Source organism: Cheilinus undulatus, linkage group 6 (assembly GCF_018320785.1).
Source record: "Cheilinus undulatus linkage group 6, ASM1832078v1, whole genome shotgun sequence".
NCBI classification, from domain to species: Eukaryota; Metazoa; Chordata; class Actinopteri; order Labriformes; family Labridae; genus Cheilinus; species Cheilinus undulatus.
The window spans coordinates 54,661,228-54,681,466 of record NC_054870.1 but is presented as its reverse complement, the minus strand read 5'-3'; the positions used below and the strand labels follow the sequence as shown (position 1 = coordinate 54,681,466).

Here is a 20,239-nt window from a genome sequence, read left to right as displayed (position 1 = left end):
CAGGAGAGGAGGGCGGGAGAAGGGGGGGGGGGGGGGTCTGAATCTTGGGGGGTTCTATCTTTCTATCTGTCTATCTATCCATCCACCTACTTACCCACCTACCCACCTACCTACCTACCTACCCACCTACCTACCTACCTATCCACCTACCTACCTACCTACCTACCTACCTACCTACCTATCCACCTACCTACCTATCTACCCACCTACCTACCTACCTATCCACCTACCTGCCTGCCACCTGCCCTGCCTGCCTGCCTGCCTGCCTGCCTGCCTGCCTGCCTGCCTGCCTGCCTGCCTGCCTGCCTGCCTGCCTGCCTGCCTGTCACCTGCCTGCCTGTCTGCCCACCTGCCTGCCTGCCTGTCACCTGCCTGCCTGCCTGTCCACCTGCCTGCCTGCCTGCCTGCCTGCCTGCCACTGCCTGCCTGTCTGCCTGCCTGCCTGCCTGCCTGCCTGCCTGCCTGCCTGCCTGTCACCTGCCTGCCTGCCTGCCCACCTGCCTGCCTGCCTGCCTGCCTGCCTGCCTGCCTGTCACCTGCCTGCCTGCCTGCCTGTCCACCTGCCTGCCTGCCTGCCTGCCTGTCACCTGCCTGCCTGCCTGCCTGTCTGCCCACCTGCCTGCCTGCCTGTCTGTCCACCTGCCTGCCTGCCTGCCTGTCACCTGCCTGCCTGCCTGCCTGCCTGCCTGCCTGCCTGCCACCTGCCTGCCCACTGCCTGCCTGCCTGCTTGCCTGCCTGCCTGCCTGCCTGTCACACTGCCTGCCTGTCTGCCCACCTGCCTGCCTGCCTGCCTGCCTGCCTGCCTGTCTGCCCACCTGCCTGCCTGCCTGCCTGCCTGTCCACCTGCCTGCCTGCCTGCCTGCCTGTCACCTGCCTGCCTGCCTGCCTGTCTGTCCACCTGCCTGCCTGCCTGCCTGTCCCACCTGCCTGCCTGCCTGCCTGCCTGTCCACCTGCCTGCCTGTCCTGTCCACCTGCCTGCCTGCCTGCCTGTCCACCTGCCTGCCTGCCTGCCTGCCTGCCTGTCCACCTGCCTGCCTGCCTGCCTGTCCACCTGCCTGCCTGCCTGCCTGCCTGTCCACCTGCCTGCCTGCCTGCCTGTCACCTGCCTGCCTGCCTGCCTGTCCACCTGCCTGCCTGCCTGCCTGCCTGCCTGTCCACCTGCCTGCCTGCCTGCCTGCCACCTGTCACCTGCCTGCCTGCCTGCCTGCCTGTCCACCTGCCTGCCTGCCTGCCTGCCACCTGTCCACCTGCCTGCCTACCACCTGCCTGCCATCCACCACCTACCTACCTACCTACCTACCTACCTAATTTTATCTACCTAATTTTAAACCTCACAAACCTGTCGTGGTTGTGAAAAAGTCAGTGAACACAGCGAGTACTTCACAAACTATGGCATTTATTTCAAACAGAGGCTTCTGCTTTGCTTACATTTTTACAATAAATTACACATCGACCATCATCAGATGAGCCTAATAAATACTATCGAGCATTTCTCTGTAAGCTCCTTAACTTTCTCTTCATCTATGACCCATAAAACGTTTTCATACAGCGGTAACTTCAGGCCAGCATCCAAAAACCTCCGCTCTTCTCTGACACGCACAAGCTCTAAAAAACAAAGCCAAATAAAAAAGGGAGAAAGAAAAGGTCGTATGAACAAAACGCAGATAAATGAAGTCAAATAAAGCTGTTCCTACAGAAAGAGGAGAAAAAGGAGAATAAACATGCTGTAACCCTCAGTATTTACACTCCAACTACAGTTAAAACCGTCTGTACACAAAAGTACATGTTATTAACAGTGCAAGATATTAAATAGCTCGACTCAAAACACTTCTCAATATACAAATGTATAACAAAAGCATACAATTACATACAAGTGCCAAACCAAATGTAACTTCAGGTTATGGTACAGTCAGGGCTCTATACAAATAAACACTTCAGAAATGTACACGCATACGTCACATTTACAATAGCGCCACCTCCAGTCTGGTCAGAGAACATGAAACACAACTTTGATTTGGTAGGGATGGGAAATGAAAACAAGTCAGCTGCTTTCATTACATAACAAAGCAAAACTATAGAGACATAATTCATGGAATAACTTCATGTTGGAAACACTGCAAAGGTTGATTCAGCCTCCGTCTGCTGTAAAAACCTCTTTATATGGCTGCAGATGTAAATGTGATCAAAATAAAGCAGGCGAGTTTAAAAAGGCCGATGAACTGAAGTGATGACCTCCATCATTGCACATTTTCAATGTCAGACTCAACAGTTATACCCAGGCTGCAGGAGCATTCAGTAGTAGATCAACACTTTACAGTACAATGAAAGAGGCGGAGCTACAAGGTGATCAATGAGTGAAAATCTTTGATTGCAACGCAGCAATGAGGACTGGCAGCTCAGAGGCGCCGCAGTGCTAAAACGCCGTTGTTGGAACAGAGCCTGATTCAACACACGTGTGACTTTGTCCAATAGGAGCTCAGAAAAGACACGTCACAGAAAACAGACCGTCAAGATCCTTAAAACTTGTTCTCTTGATTACCAGTTAATTACTAAATAATTATCCTGTTACTCTGTTAAGTCTAGTCAATTAACAGTTAATAACCAGTCAGTAACTCATTTATTATCCTGTTGCTCTGATTATGTGTAGTTAATTACCAGTTAATTACTCATTAACCCTCCTGTAACTCGGCCTGCTTGTGTAGTTAATTTCCAGTTAATTCCTCATTAACTCAGCCATAACTCGGCCTGTTTCATGTACCCTACCGTAAAGTGTTAGCCTAGATTTCTGATGATCCAGTCTTTAATATTCCCGTCCCACAGATAAAAACCTCCCTCCTCTCGTCTTCGCTCTGGCAGCTTCACTCGGTCCTTCTTTCTCAGGCGATGTGAATCGGGCCAAGCCTCTGATTGAAGACGAGGATCAGGAATAAAAAGTGCCGTCCGTCCTCAAAGTGCCCCGTGGGAACAAAAAGGCACTGCAGTGTCATTCCACGTTCATCCACCGAGGCAATAGGATGGTGTAAACCCCGCCCACCAACACCTGTATGACTCAGTGTGTACAGTAACACACCTGTAGAGGGTGTGGTCAACAACGTGAAGGCTTTTGGAGTAGAGATGTTCTGATACTGAGCTCCTAAACGGAGGAAACTGATCTGACAGCAGACTAGAACAGCTGATGACCTGGAGGGAAACTGTTCTCTGTCATGTTTCAGCATCAGAACATCTCTAATGTTTACTGAGAGGACAGAGAAACGTGGCACAATTACATTTCCTACGTCCTGAACGCCAAGGAGGCAGTGCTCCTCTAAACGCCTCATGGTGACACGGCGAGCTCCGACTGCACCGCGCTGAGCACACAGACTAGAATCATCCCTCAGCAGAACTACTTTATCAAATGGAAACAATTATTGCTCAAAAAAACACAATTCTTAGAAATGTTGAATTAAGAGAAGCGCTAAAGACAAATTTGATGTTTTTTTAACAAATTTCATCCCCTACAATCTTCAGAAAAGTGCACTTAAGTGCCGTTAGCTTGCCGAGGAAACAGTTGTCGATAGAAAATAGTGCTTGTTTCTTGTTTTTTGTCTCTGGTCTGGATTTTGTGCCCCAGTAGTTACAGTCTGCAGGTCGACTCGTCCGTCTGGTCGAAGGGGAGAGGGGGCGGGACCCCGGGGTGCTGGTTAAGTGCTTAGTGCGGTGTGGTTGTCGCTGCTTCATCCTGTCACCTGCACTCCACGGAAACCCCAGAGTTCTGAGACGAGGAGGAGGATGACACCGGGGGGTCGGCCAGCGTCAGCATGACGGCTGCAGTCAGTGAGCTGGAGGACGGCGAGGAGGACGAGGAGGACGAGGAGGAGGAGGCAGCTACAGTACCTGTGAGGAAGGAGACGGTGGTTAGGGTCAGGAGACCACACGTACACTAGTGCAGGGGTTCTCAACCTTTTCAGCCCCCGACCCCCAAAATAAAGGTACCAGAGACCGGGGACCCCCACAGTACCCGACAGTGGTTGAACAGCCAGGAACATTCAAGAATAGTCCTGTGGAGACAAGGGAGTCCATAAGGAGGGGTAAAGGGGGAGGTTTCTGGGACTCAGTCAAACTGGGGGCCCATGGAGGTCAGAAAAACTATGGTCCATGGTGAAATTAAGCTGTGAAAACCATATTTTATATTTGACCTGAATAATAACCACTCTTATCAAAGAAACAAAGATCTCTCTCTCCGTTTATTTGTGTAGTAAATAGTCTTCATAGAATGAAAAGAACTTTTGTTAAAAACAGATCTTAAATGGGTGAAAATTGGCTTTAACTAGATAATAATGGCAAAAAATGGTGGAAAAGCTGCTAAAATTGGATTTTTAAAGAACATAAATGGGTTAAAAGTGGCAAAAAATAACCAAAAATGATTACATTGACAAAACAGGCAAAAAAAGTGAAAAAAGAGGATTAAAAAGTGGCTGAACTGGCTTTAAAGTGCAGAAATTGGGTGAAATTGGTGGACTGGGATAATTAATTTATATAAACTGGCAAAAATGGGATAACTGTGGCTAACTGGGCAAAAGGGGTGTAAAAAGTGGTTAATCGTGGCAATAATGAGGCAAAAATAGGCAGAAAATGGCAAGAATTTAATTAGAAGTGACAAAAACAGGCAGAAAAAGTGGTGGAAAGTGTTTAAAATTTACACAAATGGGTTTTAAGTGATAAAAATGTGCTAAAATTGGTGTTAAAAAGTGATGAAAAGTGTTTAAAATTTGGTAAATTTAATTTAAAGTGGCAACACTGTAATTTAAAAAAAGATATTCTTGTCTTTTAAAGGCATCTGGTGACCCCCTCTCAGTGTCTCCCAACCCCAAGTGGGGTCCCGACCCCAAGGTTGAGAACCATTGCACTAGTGTATAGTGATCTTTGGGCATGGGCCGGGTGGGTTGGTATTCTGAGACCTAATCTTTAACACACAAAGAGTCAGGATGAAGATCGTCAGTCATCAGATCAATAGGATGAAATGTTGCTGTGTCAAAATAAACAGGAACCTCACACTAAAGTCATGTAATTTTGGACATTTGTTCCATTTGGATAAACACTGAGGACCATCTACACACCTATGCAGGTAACTGGAACTGTAAGTGGACAGAGAGAAGCTGTGACTCACTTTCCCGTTCCTTCTTCTTCATGCGTTTTCGCCGCCTGTCGATTGAGGCCACCTCAGACTTGAGGGAGAGGTAGTGGTTCCTGATGTCCTGAAGCTTCTCCTGAAGAAACGAGATCCTCTCCAGGCTGCTCATCTTCTCCAGGTCAGCTACATGAGAGTAGTGCAGCTCATATTAGAGGCTTGTCGGTATAACAAAGGTAAAATACTGCTTCAGAACAGCTAAATATCTGCTTTTGAACCACTGAAAGCTCTGAATAACACCTACACATCTGGAAGCTCCACTTGTAAACTCGTGGAGATCTTCCGTGGCTGTCTCGGTGCTGCATGTGCTCGCCGTCACTCTGTCTGTGGTATTTATGGCTCGAAGGAGGAGACCGTCCATGGCATTTGGGCGAAACGGCGGCCTTCATGTCTGGCGTGTTGTTCTTAGAGGCGGTCTGTTTGGCCGAGCCCTCAACAACAGATTGATCCTCGCTGTCGCTGCTGTTGGCTGGAGGAGAGAAGACGAGGCAGACAGGGAAAGGATGAGTGCTGCAGTCAAATCTCATTTCCTTTCCTGGCTGAAAGGAGCAAATATGGAAGAGGACTTTCCTTGTTAAGAGAAGTGCTGCTGTGTGAGAAGGTGAAGAGTCAGCAGATCTCTCTGCGGCTCCGCGTACCTGTTTTCCTGTTCTTTTTGGGAGGCACACCTAGGTTCTTGCGGTTTGGCTTGTGTTTCTTTGAGGCTGCACCTGTCTGGGACTCTTTCTGACGCTTCTGACTCACAGACGCTGCAAAGAAAAAGAAATGCAGCAAGGAAAAGACAGACTGTTAAGTATTTATCTTTTAGAAAGATAAATTTAGATATAAGATAGATTTAAAGATTTAAATACAGTCTCTGAAGCCCAGTTCAGACCAAAGATTCATGACTAGTTGAGTTGAAACTTGTAACTGCCTCAGACGGGCCGTTCTGTGACATCATGGATCTTGGGTCTAAACGGGGCATTTGTCCGTACCTTTGGACTTCTGCTCGCTGTCCTGCTGGCTGCTGCTGCTCAGCTCCAGGCTGCAGCTGCTGCTGCTGTTACACGACAGGCTGACGTCAAACACCTTAGAGGGGGATCCGGCCCCCTCGTCCTGGGGGAGGTCCTGCAGCTCCCCGCCTAGACTCTCCACCTCCACCGTGCTGCTGTCCGTCTCGCTGCGCCCGCCTGCTGCTTCGTCCTGCGTGGGTCCTGGGGGAAGAGCATCTGAAAGTGGCTCTGAAGGCAAGGTGGCGGGGAGTGACGGCGGCGGGGAAGAAGGTTGAGGCTGACCAGAGTCCTCCATGGCACTGCCTCCTCCTGAAGGCGACTCTGGCGTCGTCGGTGGCGTGTTGAGTACAGAGTTGCTGCCGCTGCTCGGAAACTCCTGGAGTTTATCGTTCTCCATCTGCTCCTCCGAGGCCTCGTCCTCCGGGCCGACGTCCTGCTCGCCGCTCTGGTCTTCTAGACACGAGGAGACAGGCGGAGGCGGGGAGTTAGCCTCCGTGTCCGAGTCTGAGAACAGCTCTTTGAGCGTCTTCTTGGGCCACTGAGCCTGGATGCTGGACCACACGTCTTTCTGGCCCTTAGACCGGACAGCCGGCCTCTCCTCTGTGGGCCCTGACGTTTTGGCTCTTTTCTCAGGAATCTCCCAGAATCCCGCCTGTCGGCCCCCTTTGGTCTTCTCCTTCATCCCGTTGTACTTCTTTGAAGAAGCCCCTTTGGTTTTTGGCCGTCCTCGCTCGCCCTCCCCAGTCTGGGACTTGTTCCCTGCTGCTCCTTCATCATCTGAGCTGCTACTTTCCTCTCCAGGAGGAGCCACTCTCTCTCCCTCCAGTTTCCTGGGAGATCCTGTAGGCAGCCAGTCGGCGCTCCTCGTGCTCCTGGTCTTGGTCTTCGATTGTCCTTTAGCAGGCCGCTCTGCTGCCGTGTCAGACTTCCTCTTCCTGCTGTTGCCCTCTCCCTCTCCCTCCGGTTGGCTCCGTCTCTTCCCGCCATCTGCGCTCTCTGCTGCGACTGTGTCGTGGTTCTTTGCTGAGACTGAAGGAGGTTTGGATCCTTCAGGGGCGGTCCTGCTCTCCCAGCACTCTGAGGTCTGTGGGGACTCTGGAGGGCCTTTCCTAAGATTACTTCTGCAACCCGGACGGTCGTCTTCATTCTGGTCCCCCTCCTCATCCTCACGCTCGCTCTCATCTGTGGACATCTCAGAGGCTAAAAAATGAACAGGAAACAAGTCCGTCACGGCAAGAAGTAAAAAACTTGGACCACATCAGAGTCAGACAGTCCTGTGGTCTGTTGCACCAGCCATGCCCAAGTTCTACTGAAAGTTCTGGTTTCAAATCCACTCATAACCCTAAATCCTCCTGAACACCTCATCTACTAGAGACAACCTGATCTGCTGGAGACCACCTGATCTGCTGGAGACCACCTGATCTGCTAGAGACCACAAGAGCTATGAGAGACCACCTGATCTGCTGGAGACCACCTGATCTACTAGAGACCACCTAATCAACTTGAGACCACCTGATCTACTCAAGACCACCTGATCAACTAAAGACCATCTGATCTACTAGAGACCACAAGAGCTATGAGACGACCTGATCTGCTAGAGACCACCTGATCTACCAAAGACCACCTGATCTACCAAAGATGACCTGATCTGCTGGAGACCACCTGATCTACTAGAGACAACCTGATCTACTAGAGACCACCTGATCTACCAGAGACCACCTGATCTGCTGGAGACCACCTGATCTGCTGGAGACCACCTGATCTGCTAGAGACCACAAGAGCTATGAGAGACCACCTGATCTACTAGAGACCAACTGATCAACCAGAGACCACCTGATCTACCAGAGACCACCTGATCTACCAGAGACCACCTGATCTGATGGAGACCACCTGATCTACTAGAGACCACCTGATCTACTAGAGACCACCTGATCTACTAGAGACCAACTGATCTGCTGGAGACCGCCTGATCTATTAGAGACATCCTGATCTACTAGAGACCACCTGATCTACTGGAGACCACCTGATCTGCTGGAGACCACCTGATCTATTAGAGACCACCTGATCTACCAGAGACCACCTGATCTACAAGAGATCACCTGATCTACCAGAGACCCTATGATCTGCTGGAGAACACCTGATCTGCTGGAGACCACCTGATCTACTAGAGACCAACTGATCAACCAGAGACCACCTGATCTACCAGAGACCACCTGATCTACCAGAGACCACCTGATCTGCTTGAGACCACCTGATCTACTAGAGACCAACTGATCAACCAGAGACCACCTGATCTACCAGAGACCACCTGATCTACCAGAGACCACCTGATCTGCTTGAGACCACCTGATCTACTAGAGACCAACTGATCAACCAGAGACCACCTGATCTACCAGAGACCACCTGATCTGCTGGAGACCACCTGATCTACTAGAGACCAACTGATCTACCAGAGACCACCTGATCTACCAGAGACCACCTGATCTACCAGAGACCACCTGATCTGCCGGAGACCATCTGATCTGCTAGAGACCACCTGATCTGCTAGAGACAACCTGATCTGCTGGAGACCACCTGATCTGCTGGAGACCACCTGATCTGCTGGAGACCACCTGATCTGCTAGAGACCACAAGAGCTATGAGAGACCACCTGATCTGCTGGAGACCACCTGATCTACTAGAGACCACCTAATCAACTTGAGACCACCTGATCTACTCAAAACCACCTGATCAACTAGAGACCATCTTATCTACTAGAGACCACAAGAGCTATGAGACCAACTGATCTGCTAGAGACCAACTGATCTACTAGAGACCATCTGATCTACCAAAGACCACCTGATCTACCAAAGACGACCTGATCTGCTGGAGACCACCTGATCTACTAGAGACAACCTAATCAACTTGAGACCACCTGATCTACTCCAGACCACCTGATCAACTAAAGACCATCTGATCTACTAGAGACCACAAGAGCTATGAGACGACCTGATCTGCTAGAGACCACCTGATCTACCAAAGACCACCTGATCTACCAAAGATGACCTGATCTGCTGGAGACCACCTGATCTACTAGAGACAACCTGATCTACTAGAGACCACCTGATCTACCAGAGACCACCTGATCTGCTGGAGACCACCTGATCTGCTGGAGACCACCTGATCTGCTAGAGACCACAAGAGCTATGAGAGACCACCTGATCTGCTGGAGACCACCTAATCTATTAGAGACCACCTAATCAACTTGAGACCACCTGATCTACTCCAGACCACCTGATCAACTAAAGACCATCTGATCTACTAGAGACCACAAGAGCTATGAGACCAACTGATCTGCTAGAGACCAACTGATCTACTAGAGACCATCTGATCTACCAAAGACCACCTGATCTACCAGAGATGACCTGATCTGCTGGAGACCACCTGATCTACTAGAGACAACCTGATCTACTAGAGACCACCTGATCTACCAGAGACCACCTGATCTACAAGAGATCACCTGATCTACCAGAGACCCTATGATCTGCTGGAGAACACCTGATCTGCTGGAGACCACCTGATCTACTAGAGACCAACTGATCAACCAGAGACCACCTGATCTACCAGAGACCACCTGATCTACCAGAGACCACCTGATCTGCCTGAGACCACCTGATCTACTAGAGACCAACTGATCAACCAGAGACCACCTGATCTACCAGAGACCACCTGATCTACCAGAGACCACCTGATCTGCTTGAGACCACCTGATCTACTAGAGACCAACTGATCAACCAGAGACCACCTGATCTACCAGAGACCACCTGATCTGCTGGAGACCACCTGATCTACTAGAGACCAACTGATCTACCAGAGACCACCTGATCTACCAGAGACCACCTGATCTACCAGAGACCACCTGATCTGCCGGAGACCATCTGATCTGCTAGAGACAACCTGATCTGCTGGAGACCACCTGATCTGCTGGAGACCACCTGATCTGCTGGAGACCACCTGATCTGCTAGAGACCACAAGAGCTATGAGAGACCACCTGATCTGCTGGAGAACACCTGATCTACTAGAGACCACCTAATCAACTTGAGACCACCTGATCTACTCAAAACCACCTGATCAACTAGAGACCACAAGAGCTATGAGACCAACTGATCTGCTAGAGACCAACTGATCTACTAGAGACCATCTGATCTACCAAAGACCACCTGATCTACCAAAGACGACCTGATCTGCTGGAGACCACCTGATCTACCAGAGACTACCTGATCTACCAGAGACCACCTGATCTACAAGAGATCACCTGATATACCAGAGATCACCTGATCTACCAGAGATCACCTGATCTACCAGAGACTACCTGAGCTACTAGAGACCAAATGATCTGCTGGAGAACACCTGATCTGCTGGAGACCACCTGATCTACTAGAGACCAACTGATCAACCAGAGACCACCTGATCTACCAGAGACCACCTGATCTACCAGAGACCACCTGATCTGCTGGAGACCACCTGATCTACTAGAGACCACCTGATCTACTTGAGACAACCTGATCTGCTGGAAACCACTTGGTCTGCTGGAGACCACCTGATCTGCTAGAAAGCACAAGAGCTATGAGAGACCACCTGATCTGCTGGAGACCACTTGATCTACTCGAGACCACCTAATCAACTTGAGACCACCTGATCTACTCAAGATCACATGATCAACTAGAGACCATCTGATCTACTAGAGACCACCTGATCTATCAAAGACCACCTGATCTTCCAGAGACGACCTGATCTGCTGGAGACCACCTGATCTATTAGAGACAACCTGATCTACTAGAGACCACCTGATCTACCAGAGACAACCTGATCTACAAGAGATCATCTGATCTACCAGAGATCAAATGATCTACCAGAGACTACCTGATCTACTAGAGACCACATGATCTACTGGAGACCACCTGATCTGCTGGAGACCACCTGATCTGCTGGAGACCACCTGATCTGCTGGAGACCACCTGATCTACTAGAGACCACCTGATCAATTAGAGACCACTTGATCTACTAGAGACAACCTGATCTACTAGAGACCACCTGATCTGATAGAGACCACAAGAGCTATGAGAGACCACCTGATCAGCTGGAGACCGCCTGATCAACAAGAGACCACCTGATCTACTAAAGACCATCTGATCAACTAGAGACCACTTGATCTACTAGAGACCACCTGATCAACTAGAGACCATCTGATCTATTAAAGACCACAAGAGCTATAAGGCACCACCTGATCAACTAGTGACCACCTGATCGACTATAGACCACATGATCTAGTAGAGACCACCTGATCTGATAGAGACCATCTGTTCTGCTAGAGACCACCTGATGTGCTAGAGACCACCTGATATACTAGAGACCACCTGATCTGCTAGAGACCACAAGAGCTATGAGAGACCACCTGATCTGCTGGAGTCCACCTGATCTACCGGAGACCCACTGATCTACCAGAGACCACCTGATCTACCAGAGACCACCTGATCTGATGGAGACCACCTGATCTACTAGAGACCACCTGATCTACTAGAGACCACCTGATCTACTAGAGACCAACTGATCTGCTGGAGACCGCCTGATCTATTAGAGACATCCTGATCTACTAGAGACCACCTGATCTACTGGAGACCACCTGATCTGCTGGAGACCACCTGATCTATTAGAGACAACTTGATCTACTAGAGACCATGTGATCTACTAGAGACCACCTGATCTCCTGGAGACCACCTGATCTGCTGGAGACCACCTGATCTCCTCAAGACAACCTGAACTACTAAAATCCAACTGATCTAATAGAGACGACCTGATCTACTAGAGACCACCTGATGTACTGGAGAACACCTGATCTACTAGAGACCACTTGATCTGCTGGAGACCACTGGATGTAGTAGAGACCACCTGAACTACTTGAGACCACCAGATCTACTATAGACCACCTGATCTGCTGAAGACCACATGATCTACTAGAGACCACCTGATCTGCTAGAGACCACCTGATCTACTAGAGACAACCTAAACTACTAAAGTCAACCTGGTCTACTAGAGACCACCTGATCTACTAAAGACCACCTGATCTACTGGAGACAACAGGATCTACTGGAGACCACCCGATCTACTGAAGACCACCCGATCTGCTAGAGACCACCTGATCTACTAGAGACCACCTGATCTGCTGGAGACCCCCTGATCTACTAGAGACCACCTGATCTACTAAAGTCCACCCGATCTACTAGAGACCACCTGATCTGCTGGAGACCAGAGAACACCTGATCTAATGGAGACCACCTGATCTACTAAAGTCAACCTGATCTACTACAGACCACCTGATCTACCAGAGACCACCTGATCTGCTGGAGACCACCTGATCTACTAGAGACCACCTGATCTACTTGAGACAACCTGATCTGCTGGAGACCACTTGGTCTGCTGGAGACCACCTGATCTGCTGGAGACCACCTGATCTACTAGAGACCACCTGATCTACTAGAGACCACCTGATCTACTTGAGACCACCTGATCAACTAGTGACCACCTGATCTGCTGAAGACCACATGATCTACTAGAGACCACCTGATCTGCTAGAGACAACCTGATCTACTAGAGACCACCTGATCTGCTGGAGACCCCCGATCTACTAGAGACCACCTGGTCTACTAGAGACCAAATGATCTGCTGGAGACCACCTGATCTACTAGAGACAACCTGATCTACTAGAGACCACCTGATCTGCTGGAGACCACCTGATCTACTAGAGACCACCTGATCTACTACGACTTTATAGTATACGGGTTTACCTTTCTGAAATGAGTGAGAAAAAATATTGAACTTTTTCATTCACTGGAAAATAAGAGGGAAAAAATCCCAAGCCAACACCTTAAGCTCGTATTTATCGCAGGAATGACCACTGGTGGATGTTTTGATGATGAGCAGAGTTAAATGTGTGACAACCATCCCCCATCTCCTTCTCAGTCACTCTCCTTTGACTTCAGTACATTTAGAGAAGGTATGTGCTTCACTACACACTGTAGGACAGAACAGATGAAAGTTTTATAAAAATGAGTTAACTTAAAGATCCCAAACAGCTGTTTCTCTTTGTTGATAGTAATTCTCAATCACTTTAATTATTTCTTGTTATATTATTCAAATTATTTGACAACCATCTCTTTATCTGCAGAGTTTTCCCAGAATGCCTTTGGGTATTTGACACTTTTGCACCATGACTGAAGTTACCCGCTGAGTTAGAGGCGTCTGGCCTGTGGGAAGCAACCACATTACACATCAGTGAGCATGTCTGAGGAGGACATCCTGGTTCAGTTATTGTCACTTGTAGTTCTTCAGCTGGCCATGGGTGGCGTAAGCGTTAACGTTTAAAGATGTGCTTCTTGTTGTTCTGACATCACAGACTGAATTATGAATTATGATTTATGTCATAATTTATGTCGTTGTCATGTTCACAGACTGTCGATGTTTGGAACTGACCCATGGGCCACATTCCATGAGGAGGGGGGTCTCACGTGTCCCTGGGCTGCCCGTTGCCCACCTGAGTCAGACCAACCAGAAGATTTGGTTACAGACATCACTCTGCATCCGTTCAGCCATCGTAGCCTAAAACAGCATTGAGCAGCATGCAGGTACTGAACACTCTCTCTACCATCTCTGGATGAAGCCATCTACGCTGGTGCAACACCTTTAATGGAAGTAGAGCATGAACTCCATCCTTAACACTATATTTGAACTGAAGCATAGCTGGTGCAACCTGATACTGATCTGCTGTAAGTGTGCATGAAGGCTACAGGCTAACGAGTGTTGCTACCTTGCAGGCCATTGAGGATAGAAGTAATTTCTATAGACTTGACTGGAGACTGCTGAGTCCCTTTGTCCTCACCCTCGTCCATCTTGGAAAACACATCCTGACTCAGGCCACATTTGGAGCGTGGGAGCCGGTTCGCCGGTCCAAGGACGTCTCTGTCATTGAGCCTTTCCAGCCGCTCTCGCTCCCTCTCCGCTTTGTTCTGTCCCAAAAATAAAACAGTCAGGGATTTACTTCAAGAAATCACACCAGGACTGAGTTCAAGCTGAGCGCTCTGCAGAATCATACCTTTATTTTTTTGCGGTGCTTTATTTTTGGTACGTTCTTATTGGCCGGGCGCACAATCTTGTCCGCTTTGATCCATTCATCGTATCTAAAAGAGTCAAAGTAGGAAGAAAGGACAGAGTTTGATGATTCAGCGCTGTGCAGGGAGCTCAGATAATCCTCTCACAGCACCCAGCACACAGACACCTCCACCGTCTGACCCCAACATGCTGCTGTGACACAAAAACGCCTCAACAGCAAAGGAAGAGATCCCATGGTGTTAAGACAAGTCCTTACAATGAGGAAAGACACAATATTACACCGAGCACCACACACATCATGTTCCACACAGTTCCAACAGCACCAAGGAAGCTATGAGGAGAGATGAAGCGTTTCACAACATCGCACACCACAGACACAATGCAGTGAACATCCCACTGTCTTCAGTAGAGTGCTAGAGGACCACACGAGCACATAGACACAATGAATGCTGGTAGCACTAGTTAACCTGCGTGTCATGGTACCCTAACACTCTAGTTAACACTGCTGTAACCCTGACCCACTGGGGAGGGGGGAGAGGGTTGAGAGGTAGAGGTGAGTGTAGCAGCTCTTTGATTGGCCTTCACAGATCAAAGTTAGCTCACATTTAATCATGACGCTTTCACAGGTGCATCTCAGAACATGCTTGGAAAGTTCATCTAAAAGATATTCAAAAGGCAAAAGCATTAGAAGTATCCTAGAGTCACTCCACTAAAGATGGAGGTTAAACCTGATGATTCCAGCCGACACCTCATGAAGATCAATAATCCAGAATCTCAAATCAGGGATGTGTGATGAAAGAGTTTGAGATGGCAACAGAAAAATATCTGAATATTCTACTCGATGCAAACCTGCAATCCCGGACAAATATTCCATCTACAACAACAGCACCCTTCACTAGCAGCCCCAAAACAACGCCACCCTTCACTAGCAGCCCCAAAACAACGCCACCCTCTTTACTAGCAGACCCAAAACAACGCTACCCTCTTTACTAGCAGACCCAAAACAACGCCACCCTTCACTAGCAGCCCCAAAACAACGCCACCCTTCACTAGCAGCCCCAAAACAATGCTACCCTCTTCACTAGCAGACCCAAAACAACGCCACCCTTCACTAGCAGCCCCAAAACAACGCCACCCTCTTTACTAGCAGACCCAAAACAACGCTACCCTCTTTACTAGCAGACCCAAAACAACGCCACCCTTCACTAGCAGCCCCAAAACAACGCTACCCTCTTTACTAGCAGACCCAAAACAACGCCACCCTCTTCACTAGCAGACCCAAAACAACGCCACCCTTCACTAGCAGCCCCAAAACAACGCTACCCTCTTTACTAGCAGACCCAAAACAACGCCACCCTCTTTACTAGCAGACCCAAAACAACGCTACCCTCTTTACTAGCAGACCCAAAACAACACGACCCTCTTCACTAGCAGACCCAAAACAACGCCACCCTCTTTACTAGCAGACACAAAACAACGCTACCCTCTTTTCTAGCAGACACAAAACAACGCCACCCTTCACTAGCAGACCCAAAACAACGCCACCCTTCACTAGCAGACTCAAAACAACGCTACCCTCTTCACTAGCAGACCCAAAACAACACTACCCTCTTCACTAGCAGACCCAAAACAACACTACCCTCTTCACTAGCAGACCCAAAACAACACTACCCTCTTTACTAGCAGACCCAAAACAACACTACCCTCTTTACTAGCAGACCCAAAACAACGCCACCCTCTTTACTAGCAGCCCCAAAACAACGCCACCCTCTTTACTAGCAGACCCAAAACAACGCCACCCTTCACTAGCAGCCCCAAAACAACGCCACCCTTCACTAGCAGACCAAAAACAACGCCACCCTTCACTAGCAGACCCAAAACAATGCTACCCTCTTTACTAGCAGCCCCAAAACAACGCTACCCTCTTTACTAGCAGACCCAAAACAACGCCACCCTTCACTAGCAGCCCCAAAACAACGCCACCCTTCACTAGCAGACCCAAAACAACGCCACCCTTCACTAGCAGCCCAAAACAACGCCACCCTTCACTAGCAGCCCAAAACAACGCCACCCTTCACTAGCAGCCCCCAAACAACGCCACCCTTCACTAGCAGCCCTGGAACTACGCCACCCTTCACTAGCAGCCCAAAACAACGCCACCCTTCACTAGCAGCCCAAAACAACGCCACCCTTCACTAGCAGCCCAAAACAACGCCACCCTTCACTAGCAGCCCCCAAAAAACGCCACCCTTCACTAGCAGCCCTGGAACTACGCCACCATTCACTAGCAGCCCAAAACAACGCCACCCTTCACTAGCAGCCCAAAACAACGCCACCCTTCACTAGCAGCCCCCAAAAAACGCCACCCTTCACTAGCAGCCCTGGAACTACGCCACCATTCACTAGCAGCCCCAAAACAACGCCACCCTTCACTAGCAGCCCCCAAAAAACGCCACCCTTCACTAGCAGCCCTGGAACTACGCCACCCTTCACTAGCAGCCCAAAACAACGCCACCCTTCACTAGCAGCCCCAAAACAACGCCACCCTTCACTAGCAGACCAAAACAACGCCACCCTTCACTAGCAGACCAAAACAACGCCACCCTTCACTAGCAGCCCAAAACAACACCACCCTTCACTAGCAGCCCAAAACAACGCCACCCTTCACTAGCAGCCCAAAACAACGCCACCCTTCACTAGCAGCCCAAAACAACGCCACCCTTCACTAGCAGCCTTCTCATTGTTGTCAATGACAGTCTACCTTAACGCTCTTAACTCTGATGTAAACTACAGATAACTGATAGAACCCCTCAAACAGTGGGATTTGTCCATAGTTTAACCAGTTTACCTGGCATGGAGGTGATCAATATCTCATATTACTCAGTACTGCAGACCTCCTAGCATTGTTTGTCCAGATGAAGAGACCAGAATCTACAAGAGTCTAGTACTGAGTTAAGATACTAGCTGGCGGCTAGCTGAGCCCATTTAACATAAAAGAAAATCCTCCCTTTAGTATAAACATGATTTCAGCAGTAACCCTGCGATTTCCCTTCACCATCCGAGCCTGGACAGACATCAGCTGAGGAAACACGGGCAAGATCAGAGTTTGAGGAGCTAAACCAGGACAGAACTGGACTGAACTAAACCTGACCACTTTAAGAAATGGGACCAGACAAAGTCCACACTTTAGACTGAGAGGGTATTTTTAATTCCTGCCTGCTGATGTGTCTCTTTCTTTTTTTTTAACCCTGAATATTTCTCTGCTTTCAGGACAGAAAAGTTAAAGTTCATTCAAAAATGAGGAATCTTTTTTTATTTTCACACTTGGTGTTAGTCAACAGATTTCTGATGAAGTAGCTTTAAATTAATGTGAGAAAGAAAAAAGTCAGATCAGTGATCAATATGTTGATTTATTTTAAAAATATTAAAACCAAATTCATAATTAAATGGAGAGATAAGGTTAAAACCATCTTTTAAAGTGAAATGACTGTCACAGTTTTCCTTCATTGTTATAATTTGTACCAGAAGGAAATGAAATGGATAATAGATTTTAACGTTTCCTGTGTGCTAGTGCAGCTGAAACTTTGAAACTGATGCACAGCATCCTGGGAAAGAGGCAACGCTGCAGACAAACGGCACAACGGCAAAGACCCAGCAGCCAATCAGATTTCATCAATGAAAGTTTGTGCAGTATCGCTGTGTCACAGAGAGGCAGCTGCCATGATGAGCTCTGAAGACTGTTTGCCGCTGCAGTGCCGGTGTAGGTACCAGATGTGCTCGGCTGGTCAGATCGGCTCGGGGTCCTGTGCCCGTCGATGACGTCACGCTATATGATCGGCTGGAAGTTGGCAGGATGACGTAGAAGATTGTGGTTGGTCCAGACGAATTACAAAACAGTTTTCACGGGATTGTAGTTCTTCGGAGAAAACATGGAAGTTAACATACAATTAAAGCCATCTAAAAATCACAGTACAGTAAGTTGTAATTCTCTGTACTATATGGAGACAAAGGTTCGAGGTGAATTCAATGAACAAACGGAAATAAAGACAACCGTGAGGGGCTTTAAACCCAGCACATCTGACACTTATTAAATGGGGCGCAATTTAGTTTGTCCGAATGGAGTTGCTGTAGTGTGACGTCATCGACAGGCGCAGGACCCCGAGCTGATCTGGTACCTACACTGGCTCAGTTGTGGATCTTTAACTGTTTACATGTTTATGAACTGTTGGAGGACGAAGGATGGCGGGTTTGTTCGTAAAGTTTATAATTTTTTTTAAACTCTGAAACTCTAAATTTAAGACTTTATAATCTCAAAACATCATTTTTTTTTTCTCAAAAGGACCCTGCACCCCACTGAGGTCTCTAGCGCCCCCTAGGTGTACTCAGACCCTAGGTTTGGACCCCATGATCTACACCACTGGTTCCCAGACTCTTCAGCCCATGACCCCCAAAATAACAGCACCAGAGTCCAGAGACCCCCGCTGTCCCTGGAGGAGGTGGAAGACTACGAGGCTGCACGCAGCATTACATAGAAATGTACACCTGGAGTTTTTGTCATTATTTCTTACATTAAAGCCCAAATCTGACTTATTATCTATGGTTTTATTTCAGACTTAACTCATTTTAAGGGTATTTTTTACAATAATGGATCAAATAAAACACTTTTGAATTTCTCTTTGTATTTTTGGAGAGCATCCTTCAGCCCCTCCTGAGTGTCTGGTGACCCCTCCAGGGTCCCGACCCCCACTTTGGAACTAATAATCGACACAACCAGTCCAGATGGATGAAGTTATCCCTGTCTGAGCTCTCAGCTATCAAACTGCAGGCCCACAGAGGATGAAGGACTACCAGCTGCTATCTGAATGCAGAGTCTAAATGGGGTCACTGAAAACTCTGGACTTAGAGCGGCTCTGAGTCTCTCTGATCCTCCTCCAGACTCTGGGACCCTGATTTACAAATGAAAAGCTAAATTTACTTTCATCTGAAAGACTCTGCAGCCGTCTGTCAGTGACTTTATGAATGAAAGCACCTCAGGGGGGCTGGGCTGGTCTTATCCTGGTATTTTCAGGTACTGAATTTTGTTTTTCCTGAGCTGTATTCATTAAGACTGGAGCAAAAAGGCTGGAAATATTTCCCTTCATGTGTCATGACTCCAGAATAAATGTTGATCTTGATGTTGTGATGTTCAGAGATGCACCTGTAGAAGAGGTAAACCCAGATTGAAGCTGTCTGTGGATTTGGTTAGAGACAGACAGTTTGGGGACAGACAGACAGGGGATTCAGTCAGAGTGTTGAAGCTGAGGAATGATCCACATCAACCCCCAAATTCAATTCTGTTTCTGCCACTAGATGGCGCAGTGTTCTCCGTAATCAGAGCGCTGACTGAAGCAGAATTGTGAGGAAGGGATGAATCAGTTTCTGCTGTAGGACCCCTGTGTAGAGGTGGCCCTCTAGGATAGAGAAATGTTGATTTTTGTCTTTTTTTGGGTGATTAGAGACGTTAGGTGATTTCTCCCCAGGTCCTGTCTTACCTGACGTTCCAGCCACAGTAGTGCACCAGGTAGAGCACCTCTCCCCCCTCCACGTCTGCCTCTTTCACAGTGGCCTCGTACGTCTTCAGATTGCGGCCTCGGCCGTACCTCACCTGCACCTTCATCCCCGGGGGGTAACACTCAAACTCCTCCCCTTCCTGACCTTCCTGACTGCTGTCATCCCTGCAAGAAAAACAGTTCAGCACTTCCTGGCCCTAGGCTGCCCCACAAAGCCCCGCCCACACCCGCCCATCCACACACAGGCACATACATGTAGACGCCGCATTGACCGTGACAGCCTGCTGCTGTGGTCCCTCTGAGCGGCCGCCATAGAGGAAGTAAACATCCCACGTGGAAGCAGTGAGTTTATAGTAACTGGTTTTTGAAAATGAACAAACGGC

General features: G+C 48.5%; 1 protein-coding gene across 5 annotated transcripts in view; it reads right to left on the bottom strand.

Annotated features, from left to right (window-relative positions):
• Positions 1–1,381: 1,381 nt before the first annotated feature.
• arid4b (AT-rich interaction domain 4B) overlaps positions 1,382–20,239 on the bottom strand; it is a 116,133-nt gene continuing 97,275 nt past the window's right edge. For 3 of the 5 annotated variants that reach the window (XM_041789208.1, XM_041789209.1, XM_041789210.1), the window contains exons 17-24: positions 19,839–20,021; positions 14,291–14,375; positions 14,006–14,204; positions 6,144–7,361; positions 5,808–5,918; positions 5,414–5,638; positions 5,149–5,295; positions 1,382–3,875 (exon numbers count right to left, since the gene is read on the bottom strand). In XM_041789208.1, the coding sequence (XP_041645142.1) occupies positions 3,724–3,875; positions 5,149–5,295; positions 5,414–5,638; positions 5,808–5,918; positions 6,144–7,361; positions 14,006–14,204; positions 14,291–14,375; positions 19,839–20,021 (2,320 nt within the window). In that variant the 3' untranslated portion in view covers positions 1,382–3,723. The remainder of the gene's footprint in view (positions 3,876–5,148; positions 5,296–5,413; positions 5,639–5,807; positions 5,919–6,143; positions 7,362–14,005; positions 14,205–14,290; positions 14,376–19,838; positions 20,022–20,239) is intronic. The other 2 variants (XM_041789211.1, XM_041789213.1) reach the window with 2 other exon arrangements.